General features: G+C 45.1%; 1 protein-coding gene across 1 annotated transcript; it reads left to right on the top strand.

Annotated features, from left to right (window-relative positions):
* Positions 1–5,978: 5,978 nt before the first annotated feature.
* On the top strand, positions 5,979–7,426 carry LOC113567433 (odorant receptor 67a). Its single transcript, XM_026995247.1, has 4 exons — positions 5,979–6,835; positions 6,896–7,097; positions 7,155–7,310; positions 7,373–7,426. The coding sequence occupies exons 1-4, from the start codon at positions 5,979–5,981 to the stop codon at positions 7,424–7,426; spliced, it is 1,269 nt and encodes a 422-aa protein (XP_026851048.1).
* The last annotated feature ends 6,715 nt before the right edge of the window (positions 7,427–14,141 follow it).

Genomic DNA, 14,141 nt, shown 5'->3' with positions numbered 1-14,141 from the left:
ATCATCAGGGTGATCATTGTCAGCACACCAGTCGTCCCCTTTGCTGCCACTGCAATTGTGTCGCCAGCTACAATTCCCGGCGACAATACAAATTAAATTGCAACATCATTGTGCCACGTCGTCGCCGTCTTTGTTGCCTACTTTCAAGTCGCGCGCGCGTTTGTCAGCTGTCAGGCACGGGCTGGGGCTGGGGCTGGGGCACGAGTGAGAGTGCCACGCCCTCTTTCTCGCACACCCACACCCTCGACTAATGCCAATGCCATGCACTTTTATTTGCTGAATTACATTCCTCTCTCAGCTGTCGCTTTCCCTTTCCCTTTCCCTTTCCCAGGGACCCAGGACCCTTCTTCTGCTCCAATTTGCCTTCATTTTTATTTCCTTTGTTATTCCATTTGCTTTTGGGGGCAGGGCGCTCCTAGTGCTCTTTGCTCTTTTATTGTTTAATTAGCTTGAAATGCGTTTATTTTCATTTTCAAGTGCTGTAAACAGCGCATCAGGTGAGCCACCAGGGACTGTCGGAGACTGTCGGGGAGTATGTGCAGGTGATTCGTTAAACCCTGAAATGTAGCGCAAGTGATGCTCCCCTCCTCAATGCCCATTCCTGCCACGTTCAGAGATCGCATGGACGAAAAGGGGGGCGAAAGCTAAATGTGTGTTTTCCCTGCGTCTGTATCCGCTTCCACCCAGGCTGGCATTCCCCTTGCACCTGTATCGAATGGCGGCGAGTGTTTCAAGATGTTGCAAGTGCAGCTAACATTCCAAAGTGGATTTGTCGGGAAATTGAAATGTGTTTGCTTTGCCCTGGTTTGCGATGCTATGTCTAGGGTTATCTCTGGTGTGGATCAGACCTAGTCGTGTGTCATGAAGTGTCACAAAGTGGCGATTGAGGAGAGCTTGAGGCAAAATGCTGAGTAATTTTTGGATAAAACTATATTGTGAGACATTCTGGGTCAGATTTCCATTCCTTTCCATTACAATCAATTAGCCAACAGAAAACCATAAGTTTTTTTGAGTGGCTTTTCCGGCTGTGATAATTATCTGATCGTCTTTTCATCATTGGAAAATACACACCTATACTCTTATCTGCAAAGCTATGGCAAATGCCCACGATTTGATTACCAATTAATTTATTTCCGGAACAAGTATTATTGATGGCGGCTTTGAAATATTTTCCATGATTAAATTAGTAAACTACTCCTAACAGCTGCCCGCTAAGCAGCTGAGATTATGTGCGATTTGCAGCTGGTTTTTTATGAATTTCAAATCCCACATAAATGGTATTTGACATATGCAACCGCTACGCCGACATCAGACAAACAGTTGGCGTTTATACTCTTTAAAAGTACCCCACCAGGGCATTCTGTATATAAAGACATTGTGCTCAAATTTGGAATAATAAAACAGAACTACGTATTCCAAAATCTATAGTCTACCGATTCGCTAAAATACAGAAAAAAAATTGTTAGGAGATGTACAAAAATCTATGCACACACTACCCTTTTCGTAGATAAATCTGAGTAGTAGGTATCCCGTCGTCGAAAGTCGAACGCGTTCTGATTTGCTGTTTGCGCATTTAGCCAATTTATTAGTTTTGATTTACCGTCCACACCTGTTGTCCCCTGCCACAGATGAACAACATCAAATGTGCATTCCGATAATTCCTTTCATTTTGGCCAAATACGAGAGGAGCAGAGGCCGCGGCTGGGACTGGGACTGAAGAACGGGAAACAGCAAACATTCGTGAAATTGGATTGTTGACGGCATACATATCACTCATGCGACGCGTTGGCGGCAAGGGATAGACCTCGACTCTCGACCCCATCTAGATTGAACCCTTGAACGGCTTACAAACAGAGCCGAACCGCTCAGGCCAAGTGGTCGGGCCCTGGCCAGCAGCTTCTGGCCATTGGCCATAAATATCTTCGCACTGAGACTTGGGCACCAGGTCCTTGGTCCGTCGTCCATTGTCCATTGTCCATCGCCGTCTCCCTTTGCAGCAGTTGACTTTTGTCGCATTGGCGCTTGGCCCCAGTGGCACGGACTGGGAGAGCACTTGCTGGGTTTTTTACGGTCTCGAACGGTCCCACAACTCAATTTGAGGCCAACAGCCCACTGTCCGAGTCCACAGTGCGTGCCCCAGTGGCGGCCGGAGGAAGACGGCACAAAAAACAAAAGCAAAAGAAATATAAGAATTTGTTGCTGTGTGGCCAGTGGCGGCGTCGGGCAGCTTTTGTGGCAGCTCTCATTGTTTTCCCGAGCGTTCCTCTTGGTGTTGCTCCAGTGGTTGAGGCTGCCGCACGACAGTTTAACCCCAGCACAGCGTTTAAGCTGCACAAGTTCCGAGCAAATCCCGCACAGATACATAATTCTTTTCCGCACCTCAAGTGACAGAGATCTCGGCTTAGTCCGTGCCGTGCCGTGCCGTTGCCATCTTAATGTTTAATTTTTATGCCCGCTCCAGGATTATGCAGAGTCGGAGATTTGCCTAATTCCCAGTGCTCGATATAAAAGATATATAATAATTTCAGCAGTACCTAGAAAAACATACAGATACAGATAGCAGAGAGCAAATAAATAATAGAAGGCGAGCGGAGCAGCATAACAAATTGTCAATTTATAAAGTGAAAGTTTGAGCCGGCTAATGGATGCCAAAAGTTTAATAAATAATAAATTAACTGAATACTTTGTGGCTAGGCCCTGGCCAAAGACCAAAACAAAATATGACAAGGAAATGAACGGAAAAGAAATGAAGGAGTGGAAAAGTGAGGAAATGCGAAGAAAAGCCATAACAGTCGCTGTCTCGGCGGAGCAAAAGCTGTCATAAAAAACAGCAGAATACGTGAAAAGGCGCAAACAAAACTGGCAGCAATCGGCGGCAGCAAACCGCAGAGCAGGTGGCAAGGAGTTGAGCTTGGGTGGGGGGTTGGGGCGCCGGTGCTGGCCGCAGGGCAATAGCTTAAAATTAGCTATAAGCAAAATTACTGTAAAATGGTTTAAATGAGTGTAAGGCCAGAATATAATAAGCCCAAAAGCAGCGCCGAGTGGTCCGAAACAAAAGAGGAGTGCAGGAGCGGCCCTGTGGGTGGGCTCTGCACCTCCCAAGGGGCATGCTGTTAAATGAAGAATAAAGCAGAAAATACAACAAAATCAAATGTGAAAGGCGAGCTAGTGCCGAGCAATTTGATACCCTTGCAGGGTCTGATCTCTACCACACAAGAAAGACAAGGGATGTATGGCATACACCGTCCTAGTATCTGCTAGACCGACAATGATTGATCTTCACTGTGTTGTAAGCTGAAACTTGTTTAAATTAGTCTAATTACAGTTTCGATCCTAGCGCAAGGCTGATCATCAAAGGGTCTCCGCTGCAAACATCTTGAAAATACTCGCCTCCTTGCACACTCTGCAAGGGTATAAAAAACGGCTGCCTGTCTTTGTGTTTTTGTGTCTGATGGCAAACATATTTTATGAGTTTTATTGTTGTTGCTTTTGGTCCTGCCGCTTTCACCCAACCACCTCCTGCTGCTGCCGCTGCTACTTCTGCGGCGTCTCTCGGCGCGGCTGATAATAAAACTTGGCCGCTGGAAGGCACCGAAACCCGCTGGGAGCATAATCGAGCCTTTTACATTGGCCCTGGGTGATTGCATGTGTGCGGGTGTGGGTGCCCGTCCCCCTCTGCCTGTCTGTCTGTCTGTAACTCTGTCAGTGTGTGTGAACGCTGCTTGACTGGGTATATATGAAAAAAAAGGATACATACTCGTACGTGTATGTCAAAGCAAAGCCAAAACATTGCCACGAATTTAACACACACTTTCAGATCTAATTGATTATTTATATAAGTTTATGGTTAAATGAGAACAATGAAGGAGCACAAGGAGCACTTTATGCACCATTTTGTGGTAGTTATGTGTAGGTCCACAGCTAAATTTCGAATAGGGTACGTTAGATCCTAAAAAAGGTTTCCGTGAGACTGCCAAGACATTATATTTTTCCTTGTACTCCTATTGTTGGCTTGTTTAAGAAGATGAGTAATCATAGAGTCTATACGCTTCATCGATCTAAGGAGTCCGCTCGAAAAATACTACCTACCAGATATATCTCCTTATAGCTATTATTTATCATATTTTCGTATGTGAAAGGGCATGAAAAAGTGTGCTTTTAACAGTAAGAGACTTACAAGGGTGGATGAGGAGCATGTATCGCATCCTTTATATTGGCTCACGTTGTGTTGTCTTCGTAGCCATTTTCCTGCGCTTGTTTCAACGAAATTGAAAATGCAACGGGGGTACCCGAGACTGGAGGCTGGAAGCTGGAGGATGCTGGAAAGTTGAAAGACGTAACTGCGACGAAGTCGGGAAGCCACTCCATGGGCGGCTGCACCTTAAATACCGGAGGAAACTTCGACATGCCTCATTAAGGATACACATTCGGAAATTGTTGAGCTGGCAATCGGCAACATAAAATAATAAGGATGATAATAAAATAATGCTGCAGCTAACAATATTTAAAACTTTTTCACCCCAAGGCTCATCCTTTTACCCAGTCGTAAGCCAGATAATACAAGTATCATCCAGTTATGCTGATGTTTAATATACTTTTTGTATACACGTTTTTGGCTGCACTCTCGTGTGCCGTAGGGCGTTGAAAAAAGAACCTGCAAAAGGATTGACAACAGCAGGAGCATATTTAAATTGCTTTTGGGTACCTAATAAAAAGGCAGTAATCAAGGGGGACGCAGCCAGGACTGGAGCGAAACTTTAGTTTCACAAAGTCACAAACTTGGACATGTTGAGCAAAAAACAAAAAATAAACTAAAGTAAAGTAAAATGAAGAGGAACGGAGAGAGGAACGGGAGAGGAGAAATATGCCACTAGGATATGCATGAGCAGAAGCTTATGCACAGCATAGCTCATGAGTCTTGCATGTCGCTGTGCAGTTGATAGTTTCTTTCCTCCTGGAGATGGCATTGGACCCAGGACCCAGGACCCAGAACCCAGGACCCAGAACCTGGAGCCGTCTTGCACTTATCCAAGTGCACAAAGCAACTAAGCAAAACACTCGTTGCAGCCAACTTAAGGCTAATTTAAGTGACTGAATCTGTATCTATGTATCTGAATGGAGTATCTGGGAGAGCACGAGTATGTGCATTGTGCGTGTCTCTCGCTCTCCATGGACCATCTCCGACTCTTACCTGCCCAAAGTGTCCCGGTTAAGCTCCTCTTCTGCCTTTGCTGTGCTGCTGTTCTGCTGTTCTGCCATCATCAATGAAAATCCTCGTAAATTATGCAAGCCTAGGAAAATAAGCTGCACTCAAGTGCGTTGCCTGCCGACGACTGCCGGTTGCCGGGTGCCTGGTGCCTGGTGCCTGGTGCTGACTGCCGATGCCATGCATCCCCACTTCTTGGCATCACCTTCAGCCTCTTAGCCGAGCATCTTTTCTCTCGCTGCACTTTGAGGCCGTTTCACAGGGCGTATGCGTGATATTAAATGAAATTACATAATGGCCACATGCAGCGCTGCAGCATGTAAAAGGCTCACGGAGTAGAGCCAGAGCTCTCAATGCTTAATCTTCTCTGTGATTGATTACTTCTGATCCCGGTTTTTTAATCAAACTTATCTGCACAGGAAACGATGCTCTTTTGTAGCCAGCAATTATTCATCTGGCAATAAAAACGGCATTTCAGTCTTCGACAACATCTCGAAAGCCCGATTCTTGGCTTTATCGATCTGGACTGGGTATATCAATCGATTTTAGCTCAATTACATTGTTGTGCCAACAAAAACCCACATAGTAAATTAACCGCAAACATTTTCCACAACAAAGCAGGTAACCATTCATTTCAGTCGTACGAGTATGTCCTTCAGTAGGAATGGAAGGATTTTTGGAAGGAAAAACTTGCGGTTTCTGCATGTCAATCCTGACTATAAAAGACAAGGTAGCATTGGGCACCCATCAATTGTTTACTGGAATCGCAGACATGTCGGTGAAGTTTCTGAAGGAAAAGATTTTCAGTCGACGGGGAAAATCCGAGAAGCCAAAGAATGCGTACATCGTCATTGAGGACTTCATGAAGCTGCCGGTTTACTTCTACCATACGATTGGTCTGAACCCGTACGAGTTGACGGGAACCAACAATAAGCCCGGAATTGGATTTCACATCCTGTTCCTGCTCCACATGATCAATGCGAATTTTGTGCTGGCGCTGGAGATATTCTTTGTTTACGTGTCCTTCAGGAACAACGAGAACTTTATCGAGTCCTGCATGGTGATGAGCTACATCGGCTTCGTGATTGTGGGCGATCTGAAGATCGGCGCCGTCCTCCTGCAGAAGCAGAAGCTGACTAATCTGGTCCGCCAAATGGAGTCCGTCTTTCCGCCTGCAAGGCAGAAGGAGCAGGAGGAGTACGACGTGCGTCGCTACCTGCGTCGCTGCCTCCGCTACACGAAGGGGTTCGGCGGACTCTACATGACACTCGTCATCACCTACAATTTGTTTGCCATCTGCCAGTACTCCATTCAGAAATGGATTCTGCACTCGCCGCACGCCAAGCAGACCGTCCCCTATGTGCCCCTGACTCCCTGGACCTGGCAGGACAACTGGAAGTTCTACCCCACGTATCTGTCCCAGTCGATGGCTGGGTACACGGCCACCTGCGGTCACATCTCCGCCGACCTCATGATCTTTGCCGTGGCCATACAGGTCATCATGCACTTTGACCATCTGGCCAAGTCCCTAACCGAGTTCTCGGTGCGGGCACAGTCCGAGGAGGATGGCGCTGACAAGGACTTGAAGCAGTTGCAGGAATTGATCGCCTATCACAACAAGATTCTCGGGTGGGTCTCCAGATACCACTACCAGACTGCTTTCACTCTCACTTTCACTTCCCCCCTTAGCCTCACCGACGTGATGAACGAGGTCTTCGGCTTGGCGCTCTTACTGAATTTTTTGGCATCGTCGACGCTGGTCTGCTTTGTGGGATTCCAGATATCTATCGGCATCAGTCCCGAAATGCTGGCCAAACTGATTCTAATTCTGATCTCGGCAAATTCGGAGATCTATCTAATCTGTAATTTCAGCCAGATGCTAATCGATGCTGTAGGCTATGTCTTATCGTTAGGGTTTTCTCACCTTACCTTCTTACCTTTTTCGCAGAGTGGCAGCATTTGCTATGCAGTCTATGATATGAACTGGTCGGAGGCCGATCCCAGATTCCGTAAGATGCTCATCGTACTGGCCCTTCGCGCCCAGAAGCCTGTCTGTCTCACGGCTACTGTCTTTTTGGATATCTCCATTGAGACCATGAGCATCGTAAGTGCAACCAAACGAGTGTCCCTCCAAATTCGTCCTGAAATCATTTCTTCGTTTGTCAGTTTCTGCGGATGTCGTATAAGTTCTTCTGTGCAATTCGTACGATGTATCAGTAAATCAAATGGATTATATAAGCATATATCAGATTTTAAGTGCACAATGTTTTTAAAGCCATTTGGTTTTAGTAGAGATTTTCGCACTATATCGCAATGCTTTTGTAGGATATGCTCTTTCATCAGAGCCATTAAAACAGAAACTTTTTCTTAGCCGCCAGAAGTTCTGGTCTAGCAGTTTTGAAAACAATTGATAAATAATAAATCGGATTTATGAAGTGTGTTAGTTTTCTTTGTCTATGGAGCTGTGTGCCTTGGAAAATCTCGGAATGCTTTGGTGGTGGTTTTTTATCTCCATATCAATTTTAAGACATCATAGATAAAAGTGCACGAGGTAGGTAATATTTTTGTATAAAATATGTAGGAAAAATCATGCTTTAAAGGTGTTTTCAAACAGATTAAACGTGTCACTCCATTTACACGTAAATTAATTCCATACAAATTTTAAAAAGATGGCGCTGAAAGCCGTGAAAGTTTTACGAAATGTTGTGTCGTTAATGAGTTAAAAGGTTCTGGGTTTCGCAGATGGAATTATGTCAATTAAATAAATGTATTTATAAAATGCATTGTAATGCTTTTAAAGGATATGTACATATGTGTTAAAGGACATGTATCCAATTTGCTGTCTTCAGGAATCAGCATAGTACGACTGAAAAACTAATGGGTTTGCAAACATAAGAGATTCTTTTGCATTTACGGCTTATTAAACCGAATCAGAAGTCTAAAGCCCCGACTCAGTCGAGCGTAGAGAGTGCACTCTCAGTAGTTCTTAAATACAAAATGACGGTAAACTTTATTAATTAGATTGATGTAGTTTTATGGTACTTTAATAAAATCAGGCAGAGCCCCCCAGAGCTCGGAGGCCGCGAATCGAGTAAGGCCAAATGAAAAGCCATGAAGAAAAGTGATTAACGTGGGGAAAAAATGGAAAGAAAAACCAACAAGTCGTAAACATCATAAGGCGAAAGGAAACAGCCGTAGACAAAGGCAAAAAACTGAAGTTTAAATTGAAATTAAGGCGCCTTAAAGCGACGTCACAGAGAAAGAAGAAAGAAAGGAAGAAAAGCCTGGGACTGGGCCTGGGCATGGGCATGGGCATGGGTGCAGCCGGAATTCAAAGTGGAAAAAAGTCACAAAAGTACAAGTAAGAGGAAAAGTTGCACAAGGTGAAGTACCAAAGAGGCAACACCAAAATCGCACAAGCACATGCACGAACACATGCACACCCACCCACACACAGACACACGAAAAGTAGGCGTTGCACGGTCGAAAAACTTGAGCCACGTTGAACTTTGGCCTACGGAGCTTGGCCGCGTTTACCTTGGCCGTAAACTTGTCCGGCGAGTTGTTGGCAATTAGTGCACCTTTCACAACGAAGCTGTGTGTGTGTGTGTGAGTGTGTTGGTGTGTGGGCGTGGCCATTTAATTCATTTTCACTGGCTGGCACCAACGAACACTGTCGCTTTTGCACACAATTTCTCATTCAGAAGTGTCCGTGTGCCGCGTCCCTCCATCCCCATCTCCATCTCCATCTCCATCCGCTACCCCAACCCGCTCACAAGTTTGTAATTCTTGGCCTGTTAACAAAGTTCATAAATACTTGAGAAACTTGGTTGGTTTTTCCCTTTTCTCCCCCCCGACAGCCCGACAGCCCGACAGCCCATAGTCGTACGGCTGCGGCAAAGGATAAGCGAAGGATCCTGATTTTGCAACCTCGTAATTGCCATTGTAGTTGTTTCTCGCCGAATGATTCACGGGCACAGGTGAGAATCGGGCATTTCTGCAGTTCATTATCAGCTGATTGACCGAATGAATAGTCCTCCCCACTCGGGAGAGTCGTAAAGCGCTTAAACCATTTGCAGTTCGCTTTATGGCCGGCTAACTACCAATTTTAATGGCTGCCACCACCATTTTGTAAGTGCGCGGCTATAAAATTGAACCGACCATATTGAATACTTAGTTATATACGAGTATTTCTCGCAGCTCGGGGAACAATTCCACTGCCTGCAATTGCAACTCCACCTCCACCTCATCAGCAAAACCAGCAGCGGCAGCAGAAGCAGCAACAAAAACAACATGTTATCCTGAAACTCTTTCAATTGAATTGCGCGGAGCAGTGGCTATGGCGAAAGAGGATAGCTATAGGTGAAGCCAGCCAAGCGTTTACCAATATCAATGAGATCTCCAGAACCCCAAGCCCCTTCTGTTCCGCCCTCCGGCGAGCATTTGAAATTTTAATTATAAAATATTGCTGCCAAAGGTTCGTGCCATCCATAGCGCTAGACGGTGCTCGGTGCTCGGTGCTGGTGTGCTCGATGTGTGCTTTCAAAGCCACTGACAAGGTTACAGTACTCTACAGATAATAGCAAAGATGCTTAGCGTGTAAAATGATACGAACTATTTTTGTTTGAACTATAAGTTATTTGACGTTGACTCACAGTAATTTGGATTTCATACATCGAATATGCATACCAATACATATATTCATACATAAGAAATTATACCAATATCATGTGTATATTATGCATTAAGAATTGCTTCAGTCCTTCAGTTAGGTATATCTTAGTATACATACTCCTTTATATGATTTCTTTTAATATGCGCAAATATTCTGCAAAAATCTTGTACTTATATGTATTGTGGCCTTGCCATTGTAGCCTGTAGGCACTGTACTCATGACTTCCCATACTATGTGTAATCTTGTTACCCGCTGTACGAGTATCTATGCGCCATGACAGCAGGCGGCTCGCTCGGGCTTGAGGCATTCCGTCGATGGTTCGTTATCTGGCATTTGGAATGGGGCTAGATCAATGTGGCGCAGGTGAGCAGCGTGGCACAGACACATGAACAGGCGCAGGTGATTGTGCAGCGTCGATGCTGGATACTAGTAGGTGGTCGACGGTCGATGGAAGATGGTAGAGTGGGCGTTTGCACTACTTCAAAAAGTAATTGTTTGCGATTTGGAGAGTGTGGCGTGTGTCAGGAGCTGGAACAGGAACTGGAGTGGGCTGGGATTGGGATTGGGGACATGGATTGGGATGCATTCGTCCAGCACCAGGATGGCGAGACTCTTGAGACATTTGAGTGGCCGCTTGGGCTGCTGTGGGCTGCTGTGGGCTGGGTGCGGGCTGCTACGGAGAATTAGTAGGAGTAGGAGGAGCCAACGATGACAGCAAACGAGTTCCAGTTAAAGCTGCCCCCGAACCGCCTTGGGGCATAGTTCTGACTCTGATTCTGACTCTGACTATTACTCTAACTCCAACTCCAACTCCAACTCCAGCTCTCCCTCTCTGTCTGTCTGTCTGTCTATGCTTCTTTCTCTGTCTCTTGCTCTGTTCGTGTCCCTGTCTCCTGCCCTGTTACTGTCTCTGGCAGTGACTTTCGTTTTAGAAACGAGTTTATTTGCAGTCGAAATATGTCCCCAGACGGCAACAATAGCAATTAGTTCATTGTCAATAGTTGGCTCGTTGAAAATTTCAACTCTGGCAAGGACAATTGCCGCCCGTCAGCGGGTGGGTGGGCTGTGGGTAGTGGGGCAGTGGTGTAGTGGGGTGAGGGGACAAATTTAACTAAATTGTAATCGGAATATGCGCATGCAAATGGCATTAGCCTGAAATGCAAATTACTTTACGGCATGCCAGTTGCCAGGGCAGACGAAGGATGCCAACAATGACGATGTCTACCAGGACCAGGACAACGGCAACGACGATGATGGGGCTGCTGATGCTGATGAGGATGTTGCTGTCGAGGAATAGGTTAAGCACTCTGCCTCTCGGCCTGGTTGCAGTCAAATTGCAAGCGATTAAGTGAAGTAAGCTAATTAATTTTGCATTGTGTGCCATCCAGGAGTTGACCCCCATATCTCTCCCTGTCTCTGTCTGTCTCTCTCTGTCGCTGAATGGGCTCCACTATCCGATAGGAACTCATACACATTCTCACGGAAATTGGGAATCCTTTGTGAAAGGCCCATCGTCTGTTTACTTTTCATTAATTGAGTTGGCAAAAGTCGGCCATAATTTCGATGTGCCTGTCGCGCCTGCCGGCCATTAAACAATACGACAATCCCAAAGAGTGGCCGGGCCGGGCCTGGCCTTCGCCAGTGCTGCCATGGTGCCGCGCCACAAAACTCCCAACCAACCCCACTCCACGCCTCCCCTCCTTGTGCCACGTTAATGATGTCGTTGAGTGTCTTGGTGGCAATTGCGCAAACTTTATATTATCGGCCCTGACATGGCCCGAAGTGCATTTCCCCGCTGAAAATCCTTTTATTTCCGCAGTAATTTTATGTATTCCCATTCGGGAGCGGGAATATCGCGAGTTAAGGTTAACTTGCCTTCCAATCGATATTGCACTTCTGCTCTGATTGTCCAGTCCGTCCCTCCGTGATAATGCCCTTTGGGATGGCGATGGCGATGTCGATGGCAATGCCGTTGCATTTGCCGATGGCTTAATGTGCAATTATCCAGTGAAAACTTGTAAATTTTGAGTATTGTTGCCTGCTTAAGACAAGGCCCTGGCCAAAATGTTCATAATCCAATAATTGCGAATAGCTTGTTATTATTTTGAAACAAACACACACACAGGACTATGGAATTTCAATTTTCAGTCCGTGTTTTGCTTAATTACAAGTTGTAATTTCCTAATCGAGTTGCTCCAGTGCCCACACATTCCGCCTGCTACATTCGGCTCTTGTGGCTTTGACTTTCCTTATCCATGGCTCTGTTATTGCTAACCATGTTTATCGAATTCATTGGCTCTTCTATGACTTCGGTGCTTTCAACTGTTGAAGTTCCTTTTGACGTATAAGCATGTCCTGTCCGTTGAGCTTGAAGACATTTATGCAGATGGAGATGAAGATGGTTTTTCCTAATTGCAGAAGAGCTTTAGAATTTCCTCTTTATTCTCCAAGCTGTCAATTTACATTCTCTTGGAGATTTGTGTTTAATGTCAGAACGAGATTATACTTTATGCTCAAACTCGTATCTGTAGTGGTGTACACTCACTTTTCCAAGTTTCAACATTGACTTATTTCCATTGGTTGCTCATCGGTTGCATAGCACCCACTGGTTTCACAAGCCAAATATTGATGGACATAAATCCTCGTTGCTAACGACAATTGAGATTATAGCCAGGAGCCTTCTAAGAGGAAGGTTAGACGCACCTGAATCATGGAACGCCTGGAGAAAACTAGCAACGCTTCCGTTGGAAACTTAAAGAATACGATTTCTCCGTTGTGCGATTTTTAATTAGGGCCTTACTGTTCTATGATTTAAGGTACAAAGATGGAGGGGGCCGTGAATGACAAGTAATGTATCAAACTCCGCGTTCGACCACGATTTTGACTGAGTGTATGAACTGAGACCACAATTATATAAATATCTTAAGAGCCATTGGAACAAGAGCATTAGCTCCGAACAATTGCACAGCCATACCCTATATTTACGTCGCTTATTTTAAAATATTTTTATAATTTTTCCCTACGCGTTTATCCCCAGATGCATACTTATGTAGATAATACAAGTACAGTCGTAATTTTTCCCTTCCGAACGGGGATACCCCAACAACGAAATAAAAACTATACTCGCATCAAAGTGAGCAATTAGCTGAGCTGATCCCTGCTCCGGGCAGGTCCTTGGAGCTTTGGTTGGTACCTGGAGGGTTTGCCGAATGAATTCTGACTTAATTCTTTTTTCCTGACATATGGCATACAGCGAATTTCCGCTTCATTACACCCGCAAACAACTTTGGGAGTGAGGGAGGGACTGGGACTGGGACAGAGAACAGAGCTCTGGCCTTTTTTCTGGGTTTTTCCTGCACTCGGATTCGCATTCGCATTTGCTGAGGTTGTTTTTGCCATTTGATTGGCAAACCAGCAAAAATGAAATGGAGTATTACGGGCAAGAGAATGCAAGAGGGCAAGAAAGGCGAAGAAATGTAACGAAAAGAAATGAATGAAACGATTTCTACGGCATTTGTGTAACCAAGCATAAAGATGCTCCCAAGAAAGTGGGTGGGCATATGCATAGTGGGTGTGGGTGTTGGGTGTTGGGTGTTGGGTGCTGGCTGGGTGTTGGCTGGGTCGCGCCCAAGACGACAAATTGAGCGAATGGATGACAATTTCGATTTGTGTTGTAAAAACTGCAGTAAAATGCAAAAAACATCAAGCAATACTCGTAGAACGGAATGGAAGGGGAAATTGCAAAAGCACCATGCGGCTAACCCCCACAACAAAACACAACACAACAACACCCATAAAAGAGAAGGAAAGTATACCTTTGGATACCCTTGCGGACATATAATTTCTCGGACTGCAGTACTCGTACGATAACTGGTCCGATATTGCCCAGGGTATTATCTGCTCTGAAAGTTTAGGCACACACCAAATTCGCAAATAATAATTATCAATAATCAAATCTTGGAAAGAAGATATAATATTTCACTGCCATGTGTCGTAGGAATTTTGATTAAATTTGAGTAAAATTTTAGAAAGAAAAGTGCAGAGTTTTACGACTGATAATGGGATAAACTTCTGATCGAAAACGACATGCCCTGATAGGGTATTCAAAGACACAACCAGATTGTGGTATAGAAAGGGGGTGGGGAGGGGGCTGGCCACTCTCGCATGTGCATAAACATTCGCTTGTTATATGTTTAACTTTTTCGAGGAGCAGAAAAAACATTTTTATAGAGTTTTGTTTTCATTTTATTTGCCATGTTT

The sequence above is a fragment of the Drosophila persimilis genome, unplaced genomic scaffold, assembly GCF_003286085.1.
Source record: "Drosophila persimilis strain 14011-0111.01,24,50 unplaced genomic scaffold, DperRS2 tig00000000-arrow-pilon, whole genome shotgun sequence".
In the NCBI taxonomy this organism is placed as follows: domain Eukaryota; kingdom Metazoa; phylum Arthropoda; class Insecta; order Diptera; family Drosophilidae; genus Drosophila; species Drosophila persimilis.
This window is presented reverse-complemented; position numbering and strand designations above follow the sequence as displayed.

Excerpts from the sequence above, each read along its gene's own strand:
- LOC113567433 (XM_026995247.1), top strand. The coding sequence starts at position 5,979 with ATGTCGGTGAAGTTTCTGAAGGAAAAGATTTTCAGTCGACGGGGAAAA. Across the intron at positions 7,098-7,154 it reads GCCAGATGCTAATCGATGCT|AGTGGCAGCATTTGCTATGC; the intron begins GTAGGCTATGTC and ends CCTTTTTCGCAG. Across the intron at positions 7,311-7,372 it reads CCATTGAGACCATGAGCATC|TTTCTGCGGATGTCGTATAA; the intron begins GTAAGTGCAACC and ends TTCGTTTGTCAG.